Source organism: Caretta caretta, chromosome 7, assembly GCF_965140235.1.
Source record: "Caretta caretta isolate rCarCar2 chromosome 7, rCarCar1.hap1, whole genome shotgun sequence".
Lineage (NCBI taxonomy): Eukaryota > Metazoa > Chordata > Testudines > Cheloniidae > Caretta > Caretta caretta.
In genome coordinates, this window is record NC_134212.1 from 77,260,460 (window position 1) to 77,285,642 (window position 25,183).

General features: G+C 38.1%; 1 protein-coding gene across 16 annotated transcripts in view; it reads right to left on the reverse strand.

Moving 5' to 3' along the window:
* The window catches only part of ANK3 (ankyrin 3), a 558,892-nt gene that overhangs the window by 286,122 nt on the left and 247,587 nt on the right, over window positions 1-25,183 (reverse strand). For 7 of the 16 annotated variants that reach the window (XM_048856230.2, XM_048856229.2, XM_048856232.2 and 4 more), the window contains exon 1: window positions 14,842-15,278. The exons of 3 other annotated variants lie outside the window; for them this stretch is intronic. In XM_048856230.2, coding sequence (XP_048712187.2) covers window positions 14,842-14,955 — 114 coding nt within the window. In that variant the 5' untranslated portion in view covers window positions 14,956-15,278. Of the gene's footprint in view, window positions 1-14,841; window positions 15,291-25,183 lie in introns of those variants that run through there. 6 more of the 16 variants (XM_075130816.1, XM_075130815.1, XM_048856233.2 and 3 more) reach the window with 5 other exon arrangements.

Here is a 25,183-nt window from a genome sequence, read left to right on the forward strand (position 1 = left end):
TCCAAACTGACCACCCACCCCCATACACACACAAACTCACTCTCCTGCTGGTAATAGCTCCAGCAGGAGAGTGAGTTTGTGTGTGTATGGGGGTGGGGGGGATGTGAGAAAACCTGGATTTGTGCTGGAAATGGCCCACCTTAATTATGCACATTGTAGGGAGAATGGTCACTTTGGATGAGCTATTACCAGCAGGATAGTGAGTTTGTGTGTGTGGTTTTTGGGAGGGGGGTGAGGGGGTGAGAGAACCTGGATTTGTGCAGGAAATGGCCCAACTTTATTATCATGCACATTGTGTAAAGAGTTGTCACTTTGGATGGGCTATCACCAGCAGGAGAGTGAATTTGTGTGGGGGGGTGGAGGGTGAGAAAACCTGGATTTGTGCTGGAAATGGCCCACCTGATGATCACTTTAGATAAGCTATTACCAGCAGGACAGTGGGGTGGGAGGAGGTATTTTTTCATATTCTCTGTGTATAAATAAAGTCTGCTGCAGTTTCCACGGCATGCATCCGATGAAGTGAGCTGTAGCTCACGAAAGCTCATGCTCAAATAAATTGGTTAGTCTCTAAGGTGCCACAAGTACTCCTTTTCTTTTTGTTTTAATAATGTTTGAGTTGTTTTGTTTAACCTTTTAAGTGATGAGATCTGAAGGTTTATAGTTTGCTCCTTGTATGTGGTCACTAGCAAAGCAATAGGTTATATATCGATCATATGAACTTGTGCAATTAAGTAATGGATACAAGGTCTCACCTTTTTAAGAACTTAATCAGGACTTAATCCCCTTGATGTCCTTCAGTCAATTAACCCTCTTGCTTTGCTATATAAAGCTCGAGGACTTTATTTTCCCCTCCAGTATAAAGCCTAAGCCCCTTCACCTTACAGGCCAGGACTTCTGCCTAGGGAAGATGGGCTAATGAGGACAACTGCAATCCCATGGCAACAATCCAATCAGAGAATCACGAGCTCAGCAGCAGCACAATAGTAATTTGCCTCAACAATACTGCTAACATTTTAAGAGAAGAAAACCATCCTATAAAAAAAACGCTATATGCACAGTGCTAGGGTGAAATACTGACCCTCTCAGAGTTTTGCCATTGACCTCAACTAGGGACAGGATTTCACCCCAGACTCTTAGGAACTGGTCGAAAGCCCATTGTTCCAAAGGACACTCAGTGACTTCAGTGGGATTTTGGATCTGGCCTTTAACAAACATAGAATTTTATATTCAATTTTGTTTCAATTCCCCCTACTCCTGCCTTATTACTACTAGTGGAGTCTGTCCAAAGTACTAGAACTCCATTATGATCTGGGGTTACTTGGAACTAGCTGCTGTGAAACTAAGTAAACAACGTACTTGAACCAGTTAGTCTGAATACATATTGAAAAATGTCCTTTGTTCAATGCTCACTTTTCAATTTCTAGCCACTCTCCAATATTTTCTTTACTTCTGTCATCCTCATCTTTTTTTCAAATTAATTTTTTTAAAATAGTGCCAGCTTTGATTATGCTTTTTGTTTTCTTGTTCTGAGGTGAAAGGGGAGTGGTGGTCAGCTCTTTTGGAAGCAGGTGGCTGGCTATTTGATGTTGACTGTAACATTTGAATAGCTCTAATGCAAAGCTTGTTTGGTTACAGCATCTCTGGGTTTTTGACCCAAGGCAGATTGTGCATGTGGCCTTTCAAGCTGAATTTATTGTATCTGTTCAGTGTTTATTCTAACTGGACCTATGAAATGGGAGATTCGACCAGAATCCCAAGAGTTTAGCTTCAAGAAGTATAACAGACATATAGATCAACAATTTGATATGTACAAAATTATTATGAACTGTTGTACATTTAGCTGTTTTGGGTCAAATGCATGCAATTCAGATGTCAGGCATATGATCATATTACTAATTATAGCAGGTATTTTGTAAGTTAGATAAATATAAGTAATTTTAAAGCATTTAATTTAAAAACTCTTTTACAATTCTGAATATTCCTATTTGGTTTCCTCTGAAGTTTAAATAATATGACCACCTATCTTCAAAACAACCTTTATCCAATGATAGAATATCGGAGGTGGAAGGGACCTCAGGAGATCATCTAGTCCAACCCCCTGCTCAAAGCAGGACCAATCCCCAATTTTTTTTGCTCCAAATCCCTAAATGGCCCCCTCAAGGATTGAACTCACAACCCTGGGTTTAGCAGACCAATGCTCAAACCACTAAGCTATCCCTCCCCCAATGGCTAGTTACACCAAAATAAGATGAGTCTCAACAAAAGCAAATTCTACGTATTCTTAATACACAATGCTATAATTACAGTTGACACATGTAAGTTCTTTTAGTTTAATAAAATAAATGTAAAATAAAATCAACACCACACCACTTTATCGCCACCTGCACTATTTTTGGCAGCAAAAATGTTACTGAGCTCTGTAGATGTGGCCAACAGATCACATCTAAATGTACTAGAGAAGCACTGGACAGTTACATAGCAGACAAAGTATAAATTATGTACATTACTTCTTTTATAGTAATAACATGATAAAACTAAGAATGGAACATAAACCTATTTACTGCCCAATTTAATTTTACAAATATAACAAGAAAGTAACACTTAGCACCTGTCTTTTTTAAGAGGATCCTAAAATGTATAAGTATTATCCCTATTTTAGAGATAAAAACGGAGGTTAAGTAACTGGCCAAAGATCAAGCCAGTGGAAGAGTCTAGAACAAAACTCCTGACTCCCAGTTTGTTGCTTTAACCACTACACATTGTTTCCTTCCTATTTTCATATTATTATACCGTACTGCACACAGTGTGCTAGACATTTATGATGTCCTTTTTTCTTGTAACCAGGCATTTTGGAACTAAGAAGAGTATGGACAGGAAAAGGAAGAACACAATATTTAAGAATTTTGAACAAAAACCACACTCTTTCCTAATAACTATAGGAAGTACTGGTTGCTCTTCAGTGTGTCCTACTTAGATTCTTTTATTGTGTTCCCACTGTCATAAGAGATGTTTTCCTCTCAACATCCTTTTAATCTTTTCAGACTAGTAGAAAAACAGCAGACGTTAGTTATCAGAATTTTGATGTGTAACAGCTTCAAAGTGATGGTGTTTTCAAATTAAATCAAGTGATGGGGAAAACTAGGACTTCAGTTTTGAATGCACTTATGGATTCTCCTTGAAGATGTTTTGTTTGCTTAGGTGGTAAAATAGATAAAGGGAAGTCTTTTCCCCCCACTTCTCTTTAATTGGTATTTTGAAGGCATATGCCAATATCCAAATAAGGGATATTTTAACTTTTCAGAGTCCTGTCCAGGAGAGAGCAGCCTTTGTTGGCCCACAGTGGTTCTCCAGAACACTTTACCTAGGCAGGCTGGCCAAAAAGGCTATTCTGAGGGACGTTTACTCAGTAGTACAGCAAAATGCTTTATTTACTTACACATGCGCATGCACACACTTTTATCTTAGGCTTTGTCTACACTACCATTTTTGTCGGTAAAGCTTTTATTGCTCGGGGTGTGACTGACATAAATTTCACCGATGAAAGTGGTAATGTGGACAGAGGCTCTCCTGCTACATAGCTAATGCCTCTCGTTGTGGGTAATTTAATTATGCCGGCTCTCTTCTGCCAGCAAAGAGTGGCTACATGGGAGTGGCATAGTTGTAGCGGTACAGCTGTGCTGCTGTAAGGTCTGTATTGGAGAGCCATATGCTGGCTAGTGCCTGTATTCCTCCCCTCATATGGGGTTCATTCCAGTCTTTAGACACTTCTCTGTGCTGCACGGTCTCGGCAGAAATGTAGTTTTAGATTCTTTCCCCATGAACTTTCTGACAACCTAGGAAGAGAAATGTCACTTTCTACACCAGGAATGAATATATGATTACTTGCATGACTCACTTAGTCCTCAAACATACTGAAAAAAGGGTTACCACATAAATCCTAAGATTTATTAGACCTGAGCATCAAGAGCACAGGATGATAGGAAGCTGGACATGTCAAATGTTCTGAAACATTAAACATTATCCTACTGACTGAAGAATGGGAGGTCACTAAAGCTTCGGAAATAGTCATATTAGTGCCCAATAGGAGAGGTGATAAGGCTATACATAAATAAAGGGCAGACAATGTGAGGTATAAAACAAATGGATAAACATGTCTATGTATAAAACATACCTTAAGCTATAAAATAATTCCAAGGGTCTTAGTATTACAACCAATAAATGAGTTAAAATTATACACAATGGGCCACAATCAACTCAATGATATCCATGCACTTCATTGATATTAGGCCACTATAATTTGACCTCAGTCTGTGACAAGACTACAAGTGGGTCTGCTGCATATAGAACAGCTTCTGTTTTACAGAACGTTCTCCAGGAGCATCAGAAATCTTCATTAAAATGAGATAAGTCTGGGTGCAATGAAAGGGACACATTGTCAGAGGGATGACTGCCAAATTAACTGAGAGTGATTTTGTTACCTGAAGGTGGTCAGTGACATAGGGCTATCCAGTGTCCTGAGGTTAAAAATTGTCTCAGAATGAATCAACATGCTGAATAAAGTGAATTTCTATATACTGAATCTCTAACCACCACTATTTCCACCACCAAAAAGTCCACTAAAAGTAAGACTTGTTAAATATAACAGAGGGTGCAGCATAGAGTAAGATGTAGTTTTAATGCTGTCTGTAAGGACAAAAACTCTTGAAAGTTCATTTGTTATACAGACAATGCAGAGAAACTACACTGAACCTGAACTGTAAGGTTGACATCAAAAATTGCAGTAACTTGTTTTTTGATATTCCTGATTTTGTGAACTCAAAATGAAATTCAGTCTTAGAAATTTTTGTTCTTGTTATTTGTCATTTTTAAATAACTTCAAAGGGGAAAATGGATGAAGTTTGAAAAAGCTCATCTAACTTTTTGATCTGTTCTATTTTATGACTTACTCTTTGAAATCATATTTTGATTTAAAAAAAAACAGATTCAAGATATCTTTAGGAACCAATCAGTGACAGAAATATAAGAGAAAATCACAGCATAAACAACATTAATGAAGAAACAGACTATTCTATAAATAGCCACACTGTATATCTAAATCCACCATGCACGGAGATCCATGAAATGGAAAGTATTGAAGTTTTGGGACTAGATTCTTTCCCATGATCCAGCTCTGGCAGCACAAACGGGCCAGACACTAGCCGCATGTGGCTAGTAGACAGCTTCCCCAAGGAGGCAAAAGGAGTGCAATCTCCACTGAGATAAAGCCAGCATAGCCAATTCCAACAATACTATCAACCCAGTCCTGGCACAGGTGGTGTGCCGGTGTGTGGTTGGATCACCAATAAACTCTGCCAACTCTCAGCAGAGAGTTGAAGACAGTTGCTACCTGGAGAAAGTTAGAACCGCCTAAGTCAGGGCCACAGCTGAAACTGTGCAGGACAGACAATCAGGGAGTCATAACCAATTTCATGAGAGACGACCCTTTATCTATAGTAAAAATCTTACCATACAAGTGCAAAGCATGGTCATATTCTGAATTTGTAGCATGTGGATGTTCTGGTCTATAAACCCTTTACTTTTTCACGCTATGGATGACTGTATCAAAATGGAACTTTTGGTCAATCCAAATGTAGGGATGCCATACACTTAATTGCCCACAAATGTGCATAATTCCACAAAGTATGCAAATCCCTGAACTAAGATTGGTACTAGTTGCATCAGCCTATCAGAGTGCAGGGATTTGTATGATCACTGTAAGCATATTTTAAAAATATTATAATTATGCAAATTCCTCTACTTTGGCTGCTAGAAATCCTTTGGCTGCACTCAAAATTCAGCATTCACAATGCCGCCTCATTTCGGACTCCCCTTTCCACTCTGTCATTCCAGCTCAGCTCAGATACCTAATGAAATCTAAGTTAAATGTGGAGGGCACATGGGAGGGGCATTGAAGAGGGCCTAGAGACTTCCCAGTAGCAAAGGATTTACAGTATCCAAACAGAGTGTTTAGAAGAGGAAGAACACATTTAATTAAACCCACAACCTGAAGGTACTTCCTTCCCACTGTGCTCAGAATTTCCATACAGCATCTGAAGGATAGATATATTATACCTATCCTCTATTTATATACATACGCTTAAGTGATGTTAGAATAAACAAAGGTGACTAAAATATGAATTACTGATTTGAGGTTTTCCTCCCAATAAGCAGTATAAATTACCACCTCTGGGATTTTCAGAATTTACAAACCTCAAATAGAGGATTGCATGTTTAAGAGCAAGGTCACATTCAGTATGAGTAAATTGGTGTCTTTTCATGGATTTCAATGGACTAGTACATGGCATCTGCAAGTCCCTCATGTTTTTATTTCATGCAAAGGATGACACACACACTTCTTCTGACTATCATATTGGGCTTTATGCACACTACTGGCCCCTACTGGATGAAACATAAGATTTGCATAAGAGCATCCTGGTCTCCATAGTGGCAGGCCTAGAGAAGACATAAGTCTTAATACTACTGACTGAGAGTCTTCCCTGAGCTCAAGGTGATAGGCAGCCTGGATTGGGAGTGGCTGCTGGCAAGTTCCTGGGGGCATTTTTGAAGCATCACAAACAAAGGCTCTAAATGTAGCTTTTAAATCCTCAGTATGGTAGCCATGAGGGAATGTCTAGGACTCTTGCTGTCACACTTTCTCCTTTTCACACCTATTTATAATCACTCCCCTTTCCATTTCCCCTTTGCCCTTTTGCTGTCTCAAATGGCCAGTTCAAAATGACTAGTTCAGCAAAGCATTGCACTACAAGAGATTTGCAGGAGCAGGGGATATAAAGTGAATTTTAGATCTGTTTAAAAATGGAGAACTCATATCACACAAACAGTAGCTATCTTGTCCACTGTGGCATCACAATTCATATGCTTACCATAGAGTACTAAAAATAATCATGGATACTACAGTGTAAATGATACATTTTTGTTTCCATGAGTAAACAAAGTATTATAGAGGACCAGATTCAGATACCATTACTCAGAGTGAGTACTACTTTCTTCTATGAGTAGTTCCATTAGTTTCAATGGGATAGCTACAGAGTAGGGTATACACTACATAGAGTTAAGTTATTAGACTCTGACTCAGAGAATCTTACTTTGACTGCAGTTGAAATTAGCTTTGAGGGACTACCTATGAGCATTGGGTACCCATTTTAAACAAATCCTTTCTATCTTGACCATCTCACTTTACTTATGGGGTAATTTTCAATGAAGGATTAAAAAGAATTTTAAATACTAAAAATAAGATTTAAATTTGATACATAATCCATTACGGTATAACAAGTAATACAATTGTATCTTTCTACAGCCAAATGAACTAAATACATTTGAACAAAAGTTTTGGAAGAACAGCACAACATTTAGCTAAAATAAATGAAATAATGTAAAACAGACAAAATTAAAATGCTATTGCAATAGTTCTCAAAATGATTTCCAAAGATTCCTTTCAGTCTACGATAGAATATACTGTGTCAGGTGGTACTATGTATACTGTATCTTCATACAATGACAAGGATAAAAATAAGAGTTACTCGAGGCACTGAATAGCAATTATTTAGGTGATCATGTACATTTCTGTGAACTCCAGGGTCCCCTTGAGTGCAACAGTGCATGCTAGAAATGCGTGACAGTATTAAATTATGTTTGGCAGATATTTTGTATATGCAGAACCAGATATTTTTTGAGAGTCATCCAAATTTATTTGGTGTGAAATTTTATAGTTTCTCTATAAACAGGGGTTACAAACACTGGTTTCTAAAGCAAAATTGGTGAACTTCATCTTACTTGGCAAAACTGGATTTGTATAAATGCACGCCAGCAAGCATTTTCTCTTTAAGCATCAAAAAGAGCTTCCAACAAAAAGAGTTTTTCACCTGACTATATTATTTTTCATTTGAATTAATAACATACCAAAATAATATTTTATTACTCTTTAAATTAATTTATGCACATTTCATTTCAAAACACAAAGTGATTTCAAGCTATTACAGGATAAATGTAGTGATCAATCTGGAGATTAGCAACTAGCCACCTTCCCAAACACTGATTGGCAGCTTGATGCATTAGAAAGATTTACAGTATTTGCCATGTGATTCTTAATATTCTGACAAGAACTCTAGGCCTGATTTGCATAATTATTGAACACCCATGACTCCAACTGAAGTCAGTAGGTGTTACTGATGCGCAAAACCTATGAAAAACAGGCCCTCTGTTTTTTAAGGTTTCATCCAAAAGACCAACACACAGTTAACTGGGTCTAATTCAATTTCTGTCTTTTGGATGGATGGAATGCTGACTTATCTTTAAGCAGGATTTCTAGGGAACCTAGACGTTTCAAGCACAAAGCTTAGACCTCTAAAACAATTACGTTGCAGAAAAAACTAAACCACAAACACCAAAAAATTAGTGGATAACTATTTTGGAATCCCACAAAACTGAGTGTGTGTCAGGGAGAATTTCTTCATGTTGTTCTCAAAGCCTTGCATGCAACTCAAGAGAACTCACAAACATCTAAGTCTATATACTAAGCATTATTCTGTGGAATTTCTGCAACATCCAATAGGTCACCAACCTTAGGGGCATTCTAAGCCTGATCTGGATCTTTTGGACCAGTACAACATCACTCTGGACAAGGTGTAGTGATTTACACTATACCCTCACATGCCATCCAGTTCAATTCACAGTTCATTTCAAAAGTATCTTAAAATACATCCACGTCGTTCCCATCCCAAAAGCAAGGTAACAATTTGGAGTCTATGCCACCCAGAGAATACAGTCATTATTATTGTTTTCGCAATTTGCAACTCACATTCATCACCACTTAACAGTAAAACTGGCTCTTCAGCTCATTTTAAAATCGGTAAATTTCACAGTTGCTACTCTTTAACAAGGTTTGATCAGTTATTGAACAATTTCTAAGGGTGGTAGCAACATAAACTTTAGTGAATGAGGGAAACTGCACCAAAGGAATTTGGCTTATAGAATCATAGAACTGGAAGGGACCTTGAGAAGTCATCTAGTCCAGTCCCCTGCACTCATGGCAGGACTAAGTATTATCCTCAAAAGCTTCAAACTCAGGCCATTTCATACTATGAAAATACCAGTGCTTTACATTCTGGCACATGGCATGACACTTTAAAAGTTATACAAAACTTATTTTCAAATGTTTTTCTATGCTTGTTCAACTATAGGATGTTTTCATTTTGCTTAAAAGAATACTTTGTTACCCAAGTTTTATTGGGGGGGGGGAATTTCTCCACGGGGAAAAAAAGAAAAAAGACAAGGGGACAAATCCTCATCTGATTCAAATCAGTATAGTCTCATGGACTTAAATGAAGATAGGCTGATTTATATCAGCTGATGATGTGTCCCAGAGTGCCATTTTAACAATCTTTCTACAATGTGAAGATCACTTATTTGACAGGTCATAAACTTCCCACTATTGCTAACGTATATAGTATATGTGTACGTACACGCTGTGTCGAATGTGAGACCACTATTTACATAACAATCAACACTTGTGCACAGTGACACAGACAAGCATTGGGCCTAGGAGTTGAGAAGCAAAAAAAAAAAAAAAAGATAGGAAGGAGAAGAAGTGGAGGATTTAAACTTGTAGAGCCCAGAAATGTAAATTCACAAAAGCTGGACAAACTCATTTTCTTTGTTTAACAGATGGATGTAGAAGTTAAAATTAACTAGGACAACCTTAATTAATGCAGCTAGCTATTGTGCATTCTTTCAAGGGCTGTTGTGAGAGGAGCAATTGTTTTTATAAGCTGAATTGGAAAAAAACAAAACAAAAGCCACACAATAAGAATGCAGCATTATTTATAAATACACATTAAGAGGAAACAAATGAAAATAAGTTTTCCTTTGACAGCCCAGTTGTGCTCAGCTTTGTGGGTGCATAACTTTAAGCACATTAATAGTCTTGGTGAAATTAACAGGAATACTCACATGCTTAAGCACTTTACTGAATCACGGCCCAATGGGGAGGCACCAGGGGGCCTCCCTCTTATGGCCCGTGAAGGAGATGGGCAAAACTGAACAACTTACACTCACCTGGACACAAGGGCCGGGCAAGAACAGTGCTGCTATCCACTCCAAAAGGGGATGAACACTTGTCAAGCTCCCTCTACACCAATCAGTGAGGGGAGTATTTGCTGTATCCTCTACAAAGGTGGCACAAAGTCTCCCAGAGTTACAGAGCTGTTCCTAGAAACCCAGTAGCCCTCTTAGTTACCTGCCAAGACCTGTTTCATGTTCTGTACAGTATATGCCTCTGACACAGTTTCCCTGGGTACAGGTGGAGGTCAAAATTAAGGGCATGATCCAAAGCCCACTGAAGTCTATGGAAAGACACATTGATTTCAATGAGTATTTGATTGGACTCTAAACTCTAGATTCACTTTTTCTTTGCCACAGGGCAATTGGTTATGTTCACAGATCTGCTTCATATTTTGAGCCATAACATTGATTTTATTTATCCTGACATGTGAGGATGCCAGTATTGTCAATCTCAGATGTTCAAAAATAATGAGACACAAAGTAAGTGAGGTAATATCTTTTACTGGACCAACTTCTGTTGGTGAGAGAGACAAGCTTTCAAGCTTTATACAGAACTATTCTTCAGGTCTGGGAAACTTACTCAGAATGTCACAGCTAAATACAGGATGGAACAGATTGTTTAGCATACAAAAATAATAAGCCAGATCCTGAATATCAGGAGATTGTCTTAAAATCAAGTGTTTAAAAATAAAATAAAATTTTGATCATGTTTATTAGCCTTGTGATTTTTTGCCTCTTTAGGCCCTTCTTCACAACCATTAGGCCTTGTCTACATGGAGAAATTGCACCAGTTTAACATAAATCAATTTTTAAACTGATATAATTAAACCAGTGCAAATCCCTGCAATGGTACTCTTTTCAGTTTAAGAGTGGTTTATTGTGGTTTACTTAAACCTGTTCCCAACTGATTAATGCTAAACCGAAAAAAAAGCCACATCCACTGAAATTAAGAGTGTCCACACAGAGGTTTACAGTAGGTTTAACTAAATTCATTTAAATGTATACCTTAGGTTATACCAGTGCAACTTTCTCATATAGACCATTTTAAAATATATATATTTAATGACAGCTGAGATTCCCTTATGTCCAGGAGCTGGGCTTTACGTAAACATCAGATATCATGAGACTCATGGTAAAATTGCCAGGGTAACATTGGAATCCACAACATGCAGGATGGGATGACATCAGTTTTTAAGATATCACAAATGGCAGCACGATGGCCTTCAGTGTAAACACACTATTCTGAGTTCCCATGGAACCAACTAGCTCCTGAATAAAACATACAAATGAAAACCACTTCCACATTGCTGAATATTGTATAAAACATAAAACATTCAGCATGAACCTAGACTTACATTGTTCTTCTACAATATATTATAATTAAACAAGGGGCTTCTGCCTTTATTGAGGGCTGACACTGAAGAGAGCATTTAAATCCTTCCTAGATGCTGGCATACGGGAAACAATTGCTAGTTTTCACAGCCAAAATTGTGCATGACCTAGGGCAACCTTGTCAGAAACAGAACAGTCAAATAATTAAATCAACTGTTATTCTTAAAAGGTGTTCCAATCTTTTTGGTTAGTTATCATTTAAGGGTAAAATTTGCCCTGATGTACTTGGGCATTCAAGTAAGCAAGGACACTGCATATCCATCCAAAGTCAGAATCTCGCCCCAATTTTGAAATACATTCGAACAGAGTAAACAGTGAAATTTGTATATCGGTCTACAGATACATCTCTCTTATTTTCTGGTACAAATTTCTTTATCTTGCTATGCCATGAATAAGAAACAATTAACAGCTGAATATTCATAAGTGCATACTATAAATTTAGGTGTGCAAATACAAGTGAGGATTCACATGCATGCACAATTATGTCTTCATTCTGTCAGTTAAACCCATGATAGTTTTAAACATGTAACCTTCACATTATTATTATACATGATTTTAAATTCTCTTTAGCCATGCTTGCATATCATGGTAATGTGATTAATTTATATATGAAATGAGTGCACACCTTCTGCATCATCACTGCAGTCAACTATATCTTCATTTGCATGCTTAAAATAGACACATGCTAATGCGCACACACACTTTTGAAGATTTGATCCTACAACTTAATTGACTGAACATCACCAACAAGTTATTTGTCTAATATGTTTTTAGAGAAAATCTTGACAGAAATTTTAGTACATGGTAAAGTGCCGAATAATTGAGAAGCTGTGAAACTTCTTCCTCAGATTACAATCTTAACATTACACACAAACGACTATCCGAATGACGGGGGTTGGTATCATCAGTTTGTAGAGACTTTGTGCTCTCACAAGCCTGACTTTCAAACCATCTCATGCCTCAGTCTCCTTACTGTATAAATTATCTAGGGATATTAGCATTCACTGGTGTTTCAATGCGATTGGAAGACCCTAGAGGATATTTGCGTATATTGCTCAAGTAAAGGGTTAGTGTTGTGCAACATCATGTGACTATAAAAAAATCTGAGCATTGCTTGCTTGTGGGTAGTGCAGAGGTACATAAAGAAGTGACTCAGAACTCATAGTGGAAATAATGGTTATTCTAAATATTCCGCCCCCCCAGAAGTGCAAAACAACAAACAACAACTAGAATATAATAGTTTATGCCTGGTGTATGATGAGCAGAATGGTGTCCTTTTAGTGAGTAAACTGATACACCTGCACATGCACAAATTTTCTTTCCCCACTTTCTATAGTCAGTGACAGGGTTACTGCTTTTTCTTCATTCTCCTAATAAACTTAGTGTGTCTTGAATCATACTGCTAAGAAAGAATTCCAAATTGATCACCAATCTCCAGCATAACAGGAAGAAAACCCATTATTGTTGTGAAACCTCTATGTTCTATTTGTTCTATTCTATGAAGAAACAAGATACTGAAAAATCCATGCATTTACAATAAATAGATTGATATTTATCCAGGTCCCACTCTGGTTGCTAAGAGATTTCCCTTCTACAGCATTGTGTTGTATAAACAGTAAAGCATTTTTGTCTCACAATTGTCTGAGATCTCTGAATCAAGAGGCTATTATTGCCACATCTCTTCCACATTTTGCCAATAAGTAAATATAAATGAGCACAAAGACAAAGACAGCATATATATATATGGTTATGTGTGCTATTGTTAAACATAAGCCTATGATAGATAATATTGGCTCTCTAAATTATGAACAGAGTTAAATGTGACACTATACATTTTAACTCACAACTCAAATGAAAATGCCTGGTGGTAGGCCAGATCCTTAAATGTGCATTGTTGTGTACATTTTCAGCTGAAAAATGATAGCTACAATGCTACAGACCTGCATATAACCATAAAATCAGACAAGAAAAAATATTACATATTCAGACCAATTTTGATGTGAAATCTATCCCAAAGGCAATATCCAAATTTTGTGCTTTCATTTATACTGGAAAACATAATGAGGAGACCTTTACATGTATATTTAAATGGAAAAGATATCTATAGTTAATATGCTGCAGTACACTCACTGCAGCCATCTAAACACAGCCTTCTAATGTGTTCACTAGAACAGAAGACAGTGGGTTTCTTAGTGCTTCTCATTAAGTTTAACACTGCCATTTCAGAAAAAAAGAGAAAAGGCAGGAAAATCTTGACTGTTACCCATCCAAAAGCCGCACATATGTTAAAGGAAATCTACATGCCTTTCAGGAAGCACATGCATGACTGCTTAGAGCACACTAAGATTATCTATCCCTTAGGGAATTTCACAAAGACACACAAAAATTCTAAAAACGACACTTCTGAGTTCAGACCATGGGCTTTTGGGCAATTTTTACTAATTGCAACCGATGACTAAGAAATCACTACAGGACCTTATCTAAATGGACTAGTACACAAAGTGTCATTTTTTAAGGACATATCCACACAGCACTCATAGAGATACCTTCATCTATCATCATGCCACTATCCTCAACTATTCTGTTTTATACCTTGATAAAAATAAAAAAGGACCACTATTAGATTCAAATCTTAATTGAACAATGATCAGCCTAGTGTACTGAATTTTTCAGGTCTCAGTGTATCATAGATTATCTGCATCCAGGATAATTACACAGGAGAGAAAAACAAGGCTCTATGATCACAATCACATTTTAACCTAACAAAATCAAGTTGCTAACAACAAATTATTGTGGTTTGATTTTCCAATATAATTTGCCTTCAGGAAAAAGGAAAAACAACAAAACATCTCAATTCTGTGACATTATTCTCAAAATGGATGTTTTAAGAGCCAAGCATGTGACATAGTCCCAACACAAAGAAAAATCTACCCTCACACACATTCACAGTAAGTATGTATACATAGTCTAAACTATTTATTCTGTCAGTTAAACCCATGACAGTGTTATACATATAAGCTTCACATTACTGTTATACACTATTTTAAACTCACTTATAGCCATGCTTGAGTATCATGGTAATGTGATTGATTTATATGTGAAATGAGTGCACACCTTCTGCATCATCACTGCAATCAACTAACAGCCGATTAAAAATTCAATTGCTTTGCAAACCCCACAGTTCTGGTTTGCAATGTTATTTTACAATCTTAACCAATTATTCAGACAGCTACCAAGTTACATACAAGAATGATCTCTGATAGCTCATTTGCAATGTAAGAAAACTGAAACAAAGGAATGCTTGTCAGAATTTGGTACAAATCTATATACCTTTCTCTTCCGATCCCGGGATCTTTTCCTGTGTTTTCTTTTTTTCTCATTTTCTTCATCAGCATTGATTTCTAAATCCCTGTTTTTCTTTAGTTGTGAGGCTGCATGAGCCATAATGCACTAAAAATCCTTCACAACAATGACTCCTTGTAAAAGGTGATATCCTCAGGCACCTTAACCAGCCCTTTCAGCAAATGTTCCAATGACTGGAAGGATATCTTAGATCAGAGCCAGGATCACATTCAGAATCCAAAGATCTTGCAGAAGCTAGTAGGCACTACAAAAATGCATATTTGCATATTTCTTTCTATACCTTTCTGTACCTGAACCTTTATAAAGCAGTGCAGCCATCGTAATGCATTTAACGTAATGAAAAAGACAGCTGGGACAGAGAAAGCTGTATTATGGCTGTATCCCCTGCCACCAGCTGGAAGTGTCTAAGTGATTCCACTGAAAGGGGAATGCTGAAAAGGAGGGTTTTATATTAAAAAAATTCCAGAACAACAACATATGCTGCCTTATATTTTTTTTACCAATTTTTAAATTTATTTTAAAAACCTATCCAAAAAAAAGAAAGTTCATTATCTATACTTCCCAGCTACTATTGCATGGTAAGTCACTTAACCTACAATGAAATGGAGCAGCTCCTACTTTAGATTAACTGCTGATGGTGACTAAAAAATAAAATAAAAATTTAATTTTACCATGGAGACCCTGACTGCATTATGTACAAAACAATGCATGCATTGCCATATCTTCACAGTGTGTCCTTTATACTGATTTTTCAATCCCACTGCATTTTGTGGGAGATTACAGAAAGCCCTGTTGTCTTTTTTTTTTAAACCATACTTATTACAACACATCATACAGATAGAAAGATGTGATCATGCTAGTGTGTGAAACAGGCATTTAATTCATATGGGGTTTCCTGGCACCATTCTCTTACGTGGTCAAAAAAAAGGGAATCTGTGTTACTAGCACTATCTACATGTACTTAGAACTGTAGTGTTAAGCTTTTATGTCAAGGCTCGCTTCAACCACCTTTCAATTTTTACCACCTGAGTCCTCAATGACTTCAGCTTTTGACTATTCATTATGGGAGGTAAAATAGCAGCAGCATTAGAGGCCTGCAGGAGGATCTTTTACTAACATGTACACAGAACAAGGTACCCAGTAAATAAGGAACAGTATTTTTTCCACTCAAATGTGAACAAATAGCTTGCCTAGAAGTTGCAATTTTTAACCTTTTAATGGAATATATAATGCCTAATGAATGTTAGCATTAGACTGATTTTTCTAAGAAATCAAGGTAGAAATCGGCTTAGCAAGTAAAAATAGATTTTCAGTTGACAATGAAATTTTATTTGTAAGAAAAATAGTATTTTACATAAAAGTAAAAAATCATTTTATATTTGCAGTGCAATGAGCTAAATTACATTGGATCTCCAGAGAGCTGTGTACAAGGCAGAGGTGTCATATGAGGTCTTGTACTGTCTTCTCTGGAACTAGAAAGCTATTCTATGGAGCCCAGATTGTGAATTCCAATAAATGGCATGCATCTGCTATACCTCCCATGTCATCTGAATAAAAGTAAATCTTTTTGGAATTTTTAAATCTCAGAAATCATTGTCTGAAAAGCCAAAAAGTGGACTTATGTCTGGCTAGCATGTACATGCTCATTAATGTAGCAGAAAAGTTGCACGGTAGAAATCTGTTATGGATTTTATCAAGAGATGCTCAGAGATAGAGAACTCTCTACATATTATGGACCTTTCCTACTGATTCAATAAAACCATAAAAGCTACATCCATAAAAGCCAATCAAAAGCCCATTGCACCTTCACATCAGTACATACCAGTGACTGTCCATCAATGACTGCTAACAGTCACAAAGTTGTTCTTGGGGAATGACATTTTTTAAAACCTGATTTTGCACCAACAATGACTATTCCCCGTTTGAGCATGAGCTATAAACCTTCAATATACTTGTTTCTATTTTTAAATATGCTAAGAGTGTACATGGGAAAGCTGACATCTTGCTGCCCGTTAGCTTCCGGGAGACCTCCCATCTTGCACTTCCTGAATATACTCAATAGAACCCATCTACCTTCACTGTCATAGGCTATCTTCAACATTTAAACAATGGGAAATGGGAGAGGATTGGGGATACAGGTTCCCCACAAATACAGGTTCTGATTATAATGTTCCACAGCCAAAAGCAGGACATACTTTGTCTCCTAAATTCAAATTATATACTGCAAATGATGGAAGCCTGAACTGGACACACGGTTCACTGGGGAAGGAATTTTTTCCCCAATGATCAGCAAGCAGGGGTTCCGAAAATCTGGGGAACTGGGCAATGGCATTGGAACAATTTTTATAGTGGAGATGCTGAAAGCCATTGAACAAAACTGTAAACCCTGTATATGATGGAAACCACTTTATGCCAAGGAGTGCTGCCATCCCCCACCCCAGCACTCTTAGTTCCAGCACCCCTGGAACTCGGGGAGCGTTAGGAAATCAAACATGTTTGAGATCAAGAAATTAATGGAGATAATGTGGTATTCTAGCAGGGTTTGCTTCTTCTCATAACATATTTTAAGATGTTACATTTGATTCTTTTGGATCAAGAGCACAAAAGTTTACTTTTAATTGTGCATAAGCACACTTTCTTGCTGAAAAAAAGGAAGACCATTATTGACTTGAGTGACCTTAAGCAGACATTTGTTTTGTTGGTACCAGCAAACCACTGAGTTTCACCAATAATAACTACTAAGGGCCAAATTCTGGCTTTGGCTTCAGTGGGAGTCACATATGTGCATCCAAGGACAAAATTTGGCCTTAAAGATTTGGTTGCTAATCTTACTGCAACAGATATGGTCATGCAACTACATGTGAATTAAAAATTCATAGCTGCAAAACAGTTTGCAGCATAATAGCAACAAGTGCACATTAAGATAACATAGCTGAATGCAGGCCCAGTGGGCTGATGCGACCCAATGCAGCAACGAGTCAATCAGAAACCAAAAGTGTCTGTCAGGGTGGGCTGGCGGAGGAATGTTAGGAAGTCCAGCAAGGATCCTACTGTGGAGAGGGACTGGGAAGGAAAGGTGGTCTGAGGTACTGCAGAAGGAAAATCTAGAAGATTGGGGGAAAAGGGGAAAAGCTTTGGGGAGGAAGGAAGCTAATCTTGTGTTTAAAGCACAAGAACTAGCATCCAGGTGACCTGGGTTCAATTTCTGGCTCTGCCACAGACTTCCTGTGACATCTGGGCCTCAGTTCCTCACCTGTACAATGAAGTTAATGATATTTCCCTATCTTTTAGAGGATAAACAAGGTTTGAGAGAGAGACAGATAACACAGCAATGGGAGCCAGGTGAGTACACAGAGATAGAACAGAGTCCCTTTTACTCCTCATCCATCCTCATCTTGGGGTTGGAATAGTGCACTGGATCCTGCCTTTGAAAATTTAAATTCAAAAATTTTATTTAACCACATGTACTGTGTCACTTATTATTTTCCATTCATATTTTTCAGCAAAACTTGTGATACTCCCTAAGCCTTTTAAAATTTACTGGTCCATGATTTATGACTAAATAACCTAGTTAAATAAAAATAAAAATAATTTATTGCTATATTTTGTATGTTTTAAATACTAGGCATAGTATTTTAACATGTTGGCACAAAGAATCATTTGGCTAAAGATTTAACAGCACCAAAAATCCTTATTCACAGGCTAGATTTCATGCATGCAGACGTAGTTCAAGCTTCCACTAATGAGGATAATTCTAATAAGTGAGGATAATAAATGACCTTGGCCATTCACTCAATACATACAGAAGTGTGAGGATTTCACTTCTCAGCCAAGCCAGTTTAGTCCTGGCTATATCTTCAGCTAATTAACCAACTCAAGCAAAACATGTGGCTGTTTTTAGTATGTGGATTACAATCATTGCATGAGCTGTGGAGATCAAACCTGTCTTTGCTGAAGTGGATTTCAGAGAAAGTGTCTTTTAAAGTTAAGATTTCAGAGAAGTGGCATCTTAGCTAGTGAACTCCCTTTAGTTTGGAGTAATACTGGGGGGACTTTGTGAAGCCTGCAGCCTGGAGTGATACTGAAGGGAGAAGAAGTTATGGGAAAGACATGAGTGAAAGTTTTGGACAGCTACTGAAAATAAGACAATACATCCAAAATCTTTGTCTTAAGAACATAAGAACAGCCATACTGGGTCAGACCAAAGGTCCATCTAGCTGAGTATCCTGTCTTTCACATCCTCTGGCAAGGAGTTCCACAGGTTGTCTGTGTGTTTTGTGAAAAAATACTTCCTTTGTTTATTTTAAACCTGCTGCCTATTAATTTTATTTGGTGAGCAGTAATTCTTGTGTTGTGAGAAGGAGTAAATAACACTTCCTTATTTACTTTCTCCACACCAGTCATGATTTTATAGACCTCTATCATATCCTCCCTTAGTTGTCTCTTTTCCAAGCTGAAAAGTCCTAGTTTTATTAATATCTCCTCCTTTGGCAGTCATTCCATACCCCCAATCATTGTTGTCACCCTTTTCTGAACCTTTTCCAAATCCAATATCTCTTTTTTGAGACGGGACAACCACATCTGCACAGAGTATTCAAGATGTGGGCATACCATGGATTTATATAGAGGCAATACAATATTTTCTGTCTTATTATCTATTATTTATCCTTGGGAGTAGGTGAGTTGGCATAACTGTCTGAAGTTGATATGGCACTGGAGGGTTAATATTTGGATGGGGTGTGCTTATTGTCATCCCATGTGTCATAGTTTGCTTCTGAGAGAAATGACACAGACTCTGGTAAACTTTGTTAAATACTTATCTTAAGATTTTGGTAAAACAAAGTTATTTGGACTTTGTCTATAGTGACAAAATTAAAGAAGTGACAAAGGCAATTTTAGTCAGAATGTACCACACACTATATAGACAAGCACCATAAGATAAAATGTAACATTGTACCTTACTAAAACAGCGAAACTTACATTTTAAGTTATTGTAAGGATAATATCTACAGTTCATAGCATCATGCTATTCACAAAATATGAAGAGTGGCTGTGAGGTGGGGTGGGAAAGTAATTTAACAACCTTGCAATAGAAAAGAGTCATTTGCTTTAGCATGGTACATGCATTAACCTATTGTTTCCAACATTAACACTAGGGCTGTCAATTAATCGCAGTTCACTCATGCGATTAACTCAAAAAACTTAATCTTGATTAATCACACTTATAACAATAGAATACCAATTGAAATTTATTAAATATTTTGGATGTTTTTCTACATTTTCAATATTGATTTCAATTATAACACAGAATACTAAGTGTACAGTGTTCACTTTATATTACTTTTGATTACTAATATATTCACTGTAAAAATGATAAACAAAATAAATAGTATTTTTCAATTCACCTCATACAAGTATTGAAGTGCAATCCCTTTATTGTGAAAGTGTAACTTACAAATGCAGATTTTTTTTGTTACATAACTGCACTCAAAAACAAAAAACAGTATAAAACTTTAGAGCCTACAAGTCCACTCAGTCCCATATCTTATTCTGCCAATCGCTAAGACAAACAAGTTTCTTTACATTGACAGGAGATACTGCTGCCTGCTTCTTATTTACAATGTCACCTGAAAGTGAGAACAGGTATTTGCATGGCACTTTTGTAGCCAGCGTTGCAAGGTATTTACATGCCTAATGGGCTAAACATTTGTATGCCCCTTCCATACTTCGGTCACCATTCCAGAGGACATGCTGATGATGCTTGTTGAAAAAATAATGCGTCAATAAAATTTGTGACTGTACTCCTTGAGGGGAGAATTGTATGTCTCCTGCTCTGTTTTACCTGCATTCTGCATATATTTCACGTTATAGCAGTCTCGGATGATGACCCAGTACATGTTCATTTTAAGAATGCTTTCACAGCAGATTTGACAAAATGCAAAGAAGGTACCGATGTAAGATTTCTCAAAATAGCTACAGCACTCAACCCAAGGTTTAAGAATCTGAAGTACCATCCAAAATCTGAGAGGGACGAGGTGTGGAGCATGCTTTTAGAAGTCTTTAAAAGAGCAACACTCTGATATGGAAACTACAGAACCCAAACCACCAAAATAGAAAATGAACCTTCTGCTGGTGGCATCTGATTCAGATGATAAAAATGAACATGTGTCAGTCCGCACTGCTTTGTATCGTTACCAAGCAGAACCCATCATCTGCATGGAAGCATGTCCTCTGGAATGGTGGTTGAAGTGTGAAGGGACATATGAATCTTTAGAGCATCTGGCACCTAAATATCTTACAACACCAGCTACAACAGTGCCACGTGAACGCCTGTTCTCACTTTCAGGTGACATTGTAAACAAGAAGAAAGCAGCATTATCTCCTACAAATTGTAACCAACCTTGTTTGTCTGAGTGATTGGCAGGCCAAGAAGTAGGACTGAGTGGACTCGTAGGCTCTAAAATTTTACAGTTTTATTGTTGTAAGATTGTTTTATTCTTTAATGCAGTTTTTTTTGTACATAATTCTACATCTGTAAGTTCAACTTTCATGATAAAGAGCTTGCACTACAGTACTTGTATGAGGTGAAACAAAAAATACAATTTGCTTTTTACAATGCAAATATTTGTAATAAAAATAAATATAAAGTGAGCACTGTACACTTTGTATTCTGTGTTGTAATTTAAATTATTATATTTGAAAATGTAGTAAACATCCAAAAATATTTAAAATAAATGGAATTCTATTGTTGTTTAATGGCACGATTTATCACAGTTAATTTTTTAATTGCTTGACAGCCCTAGTTGATACTACATTCTAAAGACAGATTGCTGAAGTATGTTAGCACATATCACTGTGTCAGATCTTAGAAATCCATATATAATTAAACTGTATCCTGCACAACTACAGCCATTATTACCATGAAACAAAACAACAAGCAAAAAGGAAACATTTATGACCTGATTTCTGGGTTCAGTTAATTCTCCAGTCACCAAATTAAGGAGCAAAAGATGGTACATATATATATATTAAAAATATTGTAATAATAATGTATTGACTAAAATAAGAACAGGAGAAAATGAAGTGGAATTATTTGGTTCAGAGAGAATTCATTAGCAAGAACATGCAAAAACAATATATTTCTGAAAACTGAAACAACATTTCTCCTTTAAGGCTGCGGTCCCTTTGGGGTGGATGGAACAAGATATAAACAAGTAATTCTTATAACCTTCAAGATACAGAAAACAGATAAGGATAAGAAAGGATAAGAAATGATGAACCAGGATGCTAGGAAGACCCTAAGGCATCTTTTCAGAAATTCTCACTGGTAAACAAAGCATGTGTTCAGGTTTCAGAGAAGTAGCCGTGTTAGTCTGTATCAGCAAAAAGAACGAGGAGTACTTGTGGCACCTAAGAGACAAACCCATTTATTTGAGAATAAGCTTTTGTGAGCTACAGCTCACTTCATCAGACGCATGCAGTGGAAAATACAGTTGGAACATACACATGCACACACAGAACATGAAAAAATGGGTGTTGCCATACCCACTATAACGAGAGTGATCAGTTAAGGTGAGCTATTATCAGCAGAAGAAAAAAAAAAAAACCTTGTAGGGATAATCAGGATGGCTTATTTCAAACAGTTGACAAGAAGGTGTGAGTAACAGTAGGGGGAAAAATAAGCATGGGGAAATAGTTTTACTTTGTGTAACGACCCATCCACTCTCAGTCTTTATTCAAGCCTAATTTAATGGTGTCCAGTTTGCAAATTAATTCCAATTCAGCAGTTTCTTGTTGGAGTCTGTTTTTGAAGTTTTTTTTTTTTTGGTGAGTATTGCAACTTTTAAGTCTGTAGTCGAGTGACCAGGGAGATTGACGTGTTCTCCGACTGGTTTTTCAATGTTATAATTCTTGACGTCTGATTTGTGTCCATTTATTCTTTTGCGTAGAGACTGTCCGGTTTGGCCAATGTACATGGCAGAGGGGCATTGCTGGCACATCATGGCATATATCACATTGGTAGATGTGCAGGTGAACGAGCCTCTGATAGTGTGGCTGATGTGATTAGGTCCAATGATGGTCTCCCTTGAATAGGTATGTGGACAGAGTTGGCAACAGGGTTTGTTGCAAGGGTAGGTTCCTGGGTTAGTGTTTTTGTTGTGTGGTGTGTGGTTGCTGGTGAGTATGTGCTTCAGGTTGGGGGGCTGTCTGTAAGCGAGGACTGGCCTGTCTCCCAAGATATGTGGGAGTGAGGGATCGTCCTTCAGGATAAGTTGTAGATCCTTGATGATGCGTTGGAGAGGTGTTAGTTGGGGGCTGAAGGTGACGGCTAGTGGCGTTTTGTTACTTTCTTTGTTGGGCCTGTCCTGTAGTAGGTGACTTCTGGGTACTCTTCTGGCTCTGTCAATCTGTTTCTTCACTTCAGCAGTTGTGAGAACACTTGATAGAGATCTTGTAGGTGTTTGTGTCTGTCTGAGGGGTTGGAGCAAATGTGTTTGTATCTTAGAGCTTGGCTGTAGACTATGGATCATGTGGTATGGTCTGGATGAAAGCTGGAGGCATGTAGGTAAGTATAGCAGTCAGTAGGTTTCCAGTATAGAATGGTGTTTATGTGACCATCGCTTATTAGCACTGTAGTGTCCAGGAAGTGGATCTCTTGTGTGGACTGGTCCAGGCTGAGGTGGATGGAAATCGTTGAAATCATGGTGGAATTCCTCAAGGGCTTCTTTTCCATGGGGCCAGATGATGAAGATGTCATCAGTGTAGCGCAAGTAGAATAGGGGCGTTACGGGACGAAAGCTGAGGAAGCGTTGTTCTAAGTCAGCCATAAAATGTTGGCATACTGTGGGGCCATGCGGGTATCCATAGCAGTGCCGCTGACTTGAAGGTATACATTGTCCCCAAACGTGAAATAGTTATGGGTGAAGACAAAGTAACAAAGTTCAGCCACCAGGTTTGACGTGACATGATCGGGAATACTGTTCCTGACGGCTTGTAGTCCATCTTTGTGTGGAATGTTGGTGTAGAGGGCTTCTACATCCATAGTGGCTAGGATGGGGTTTTCTGGAAGATCACCAATGGATTTTAGTTTCCTCAGGAAGTCAGTGGTGTCTCAAAGATAGCTAGGAGTGTATGTGTTGTCATTTCTCCCACATTAGAATATGAGACACAGGTAGAACACAAATAGCACAGAGGAAAGAATATGGAAATTATTGGAGCATCAAGCCTCAAGACAGAAAAAGGAAGCCTATTCTTGTTATGATACACTACTGATCCTTGAAGTCTCTTAGGGTATGTCTACACTACGGAATAAGGTCGAATTTATAGAAGTCGGTTTTTTAGAAATCGGTTTTATAAATTCGAGTGTGTGTGTCCCCACAGAAAATGCTCTAAGTGCATTAAGTGCATTAACTCGGCGGAGCGCTTCCACAGTACCGAGGCAAGCGTTGACTTCCGGAGCGTTGCACTGTGGGTAGCTATCCCACAGTTCCCGCAGTCTCCGCTGCCCATTGGAATTCTGGGTTGAGATCCCAATGCCTGATGGGGCTAAAACATTGTCGCGGGTGGTTCTGGGTACATATCGTCAGCCTCCCGTTCCCTCCCTCCCCCCGTGAAAGCAAGGGCAGACAATCATTTCGCGCCTTTTTTCCTGAGTTACCTGTGCAGACGCCATACCATGGCAAGCATGGAGCCCGCTCAGGTAACCGTCACCCTATGTCTCCTGGGTGCTGGCAGACGCGGTACGGCATTGCTACACAGTAGCAGCAACCCCTTGCCTTGTGGCAGCAGACGGTACAGTACGACTGGTAGCCGTCATCGTCATGTCTGAGGTGCTCCTGGTCGCCTCTGTGAGGTCGATCAGGAGCGCCTGGGCAGACATGGGCACAGGGACTACATTTGGAGTGACTTGACCAGGTCATTCTCTTTAGTCCTGCAGTCAGTCCTATTGAACCGTCTTATGGTGAGCGGGCAGGCGATACGGACTGCTAGCAGTCGTACTGTACCATCTTCTGCCGAGCAGTCATGAGATGTGGATGGCATGCAGTCCTTCTGCACCGTCTGCTGCCAGCCAAAGATGTAAAAGATAGATGGAGTGGGTCAAAACAAGAAATAGACCAGATTTGTTTTGTACTCATTTGCTTCCCCCCATCTCCTGTCTTAGGGGACTCATTCTTCTAGATCACACTGCAGTCACTTACAGAGAAGGTGCAGCGAGGTAAATCTAGCCATGTATCAATCAGAGGCCAGGCTAACCTTCTTGCTCCAATAAGGCCAATAACTTAGGTGCACCATTTCTTATTGGAACCCT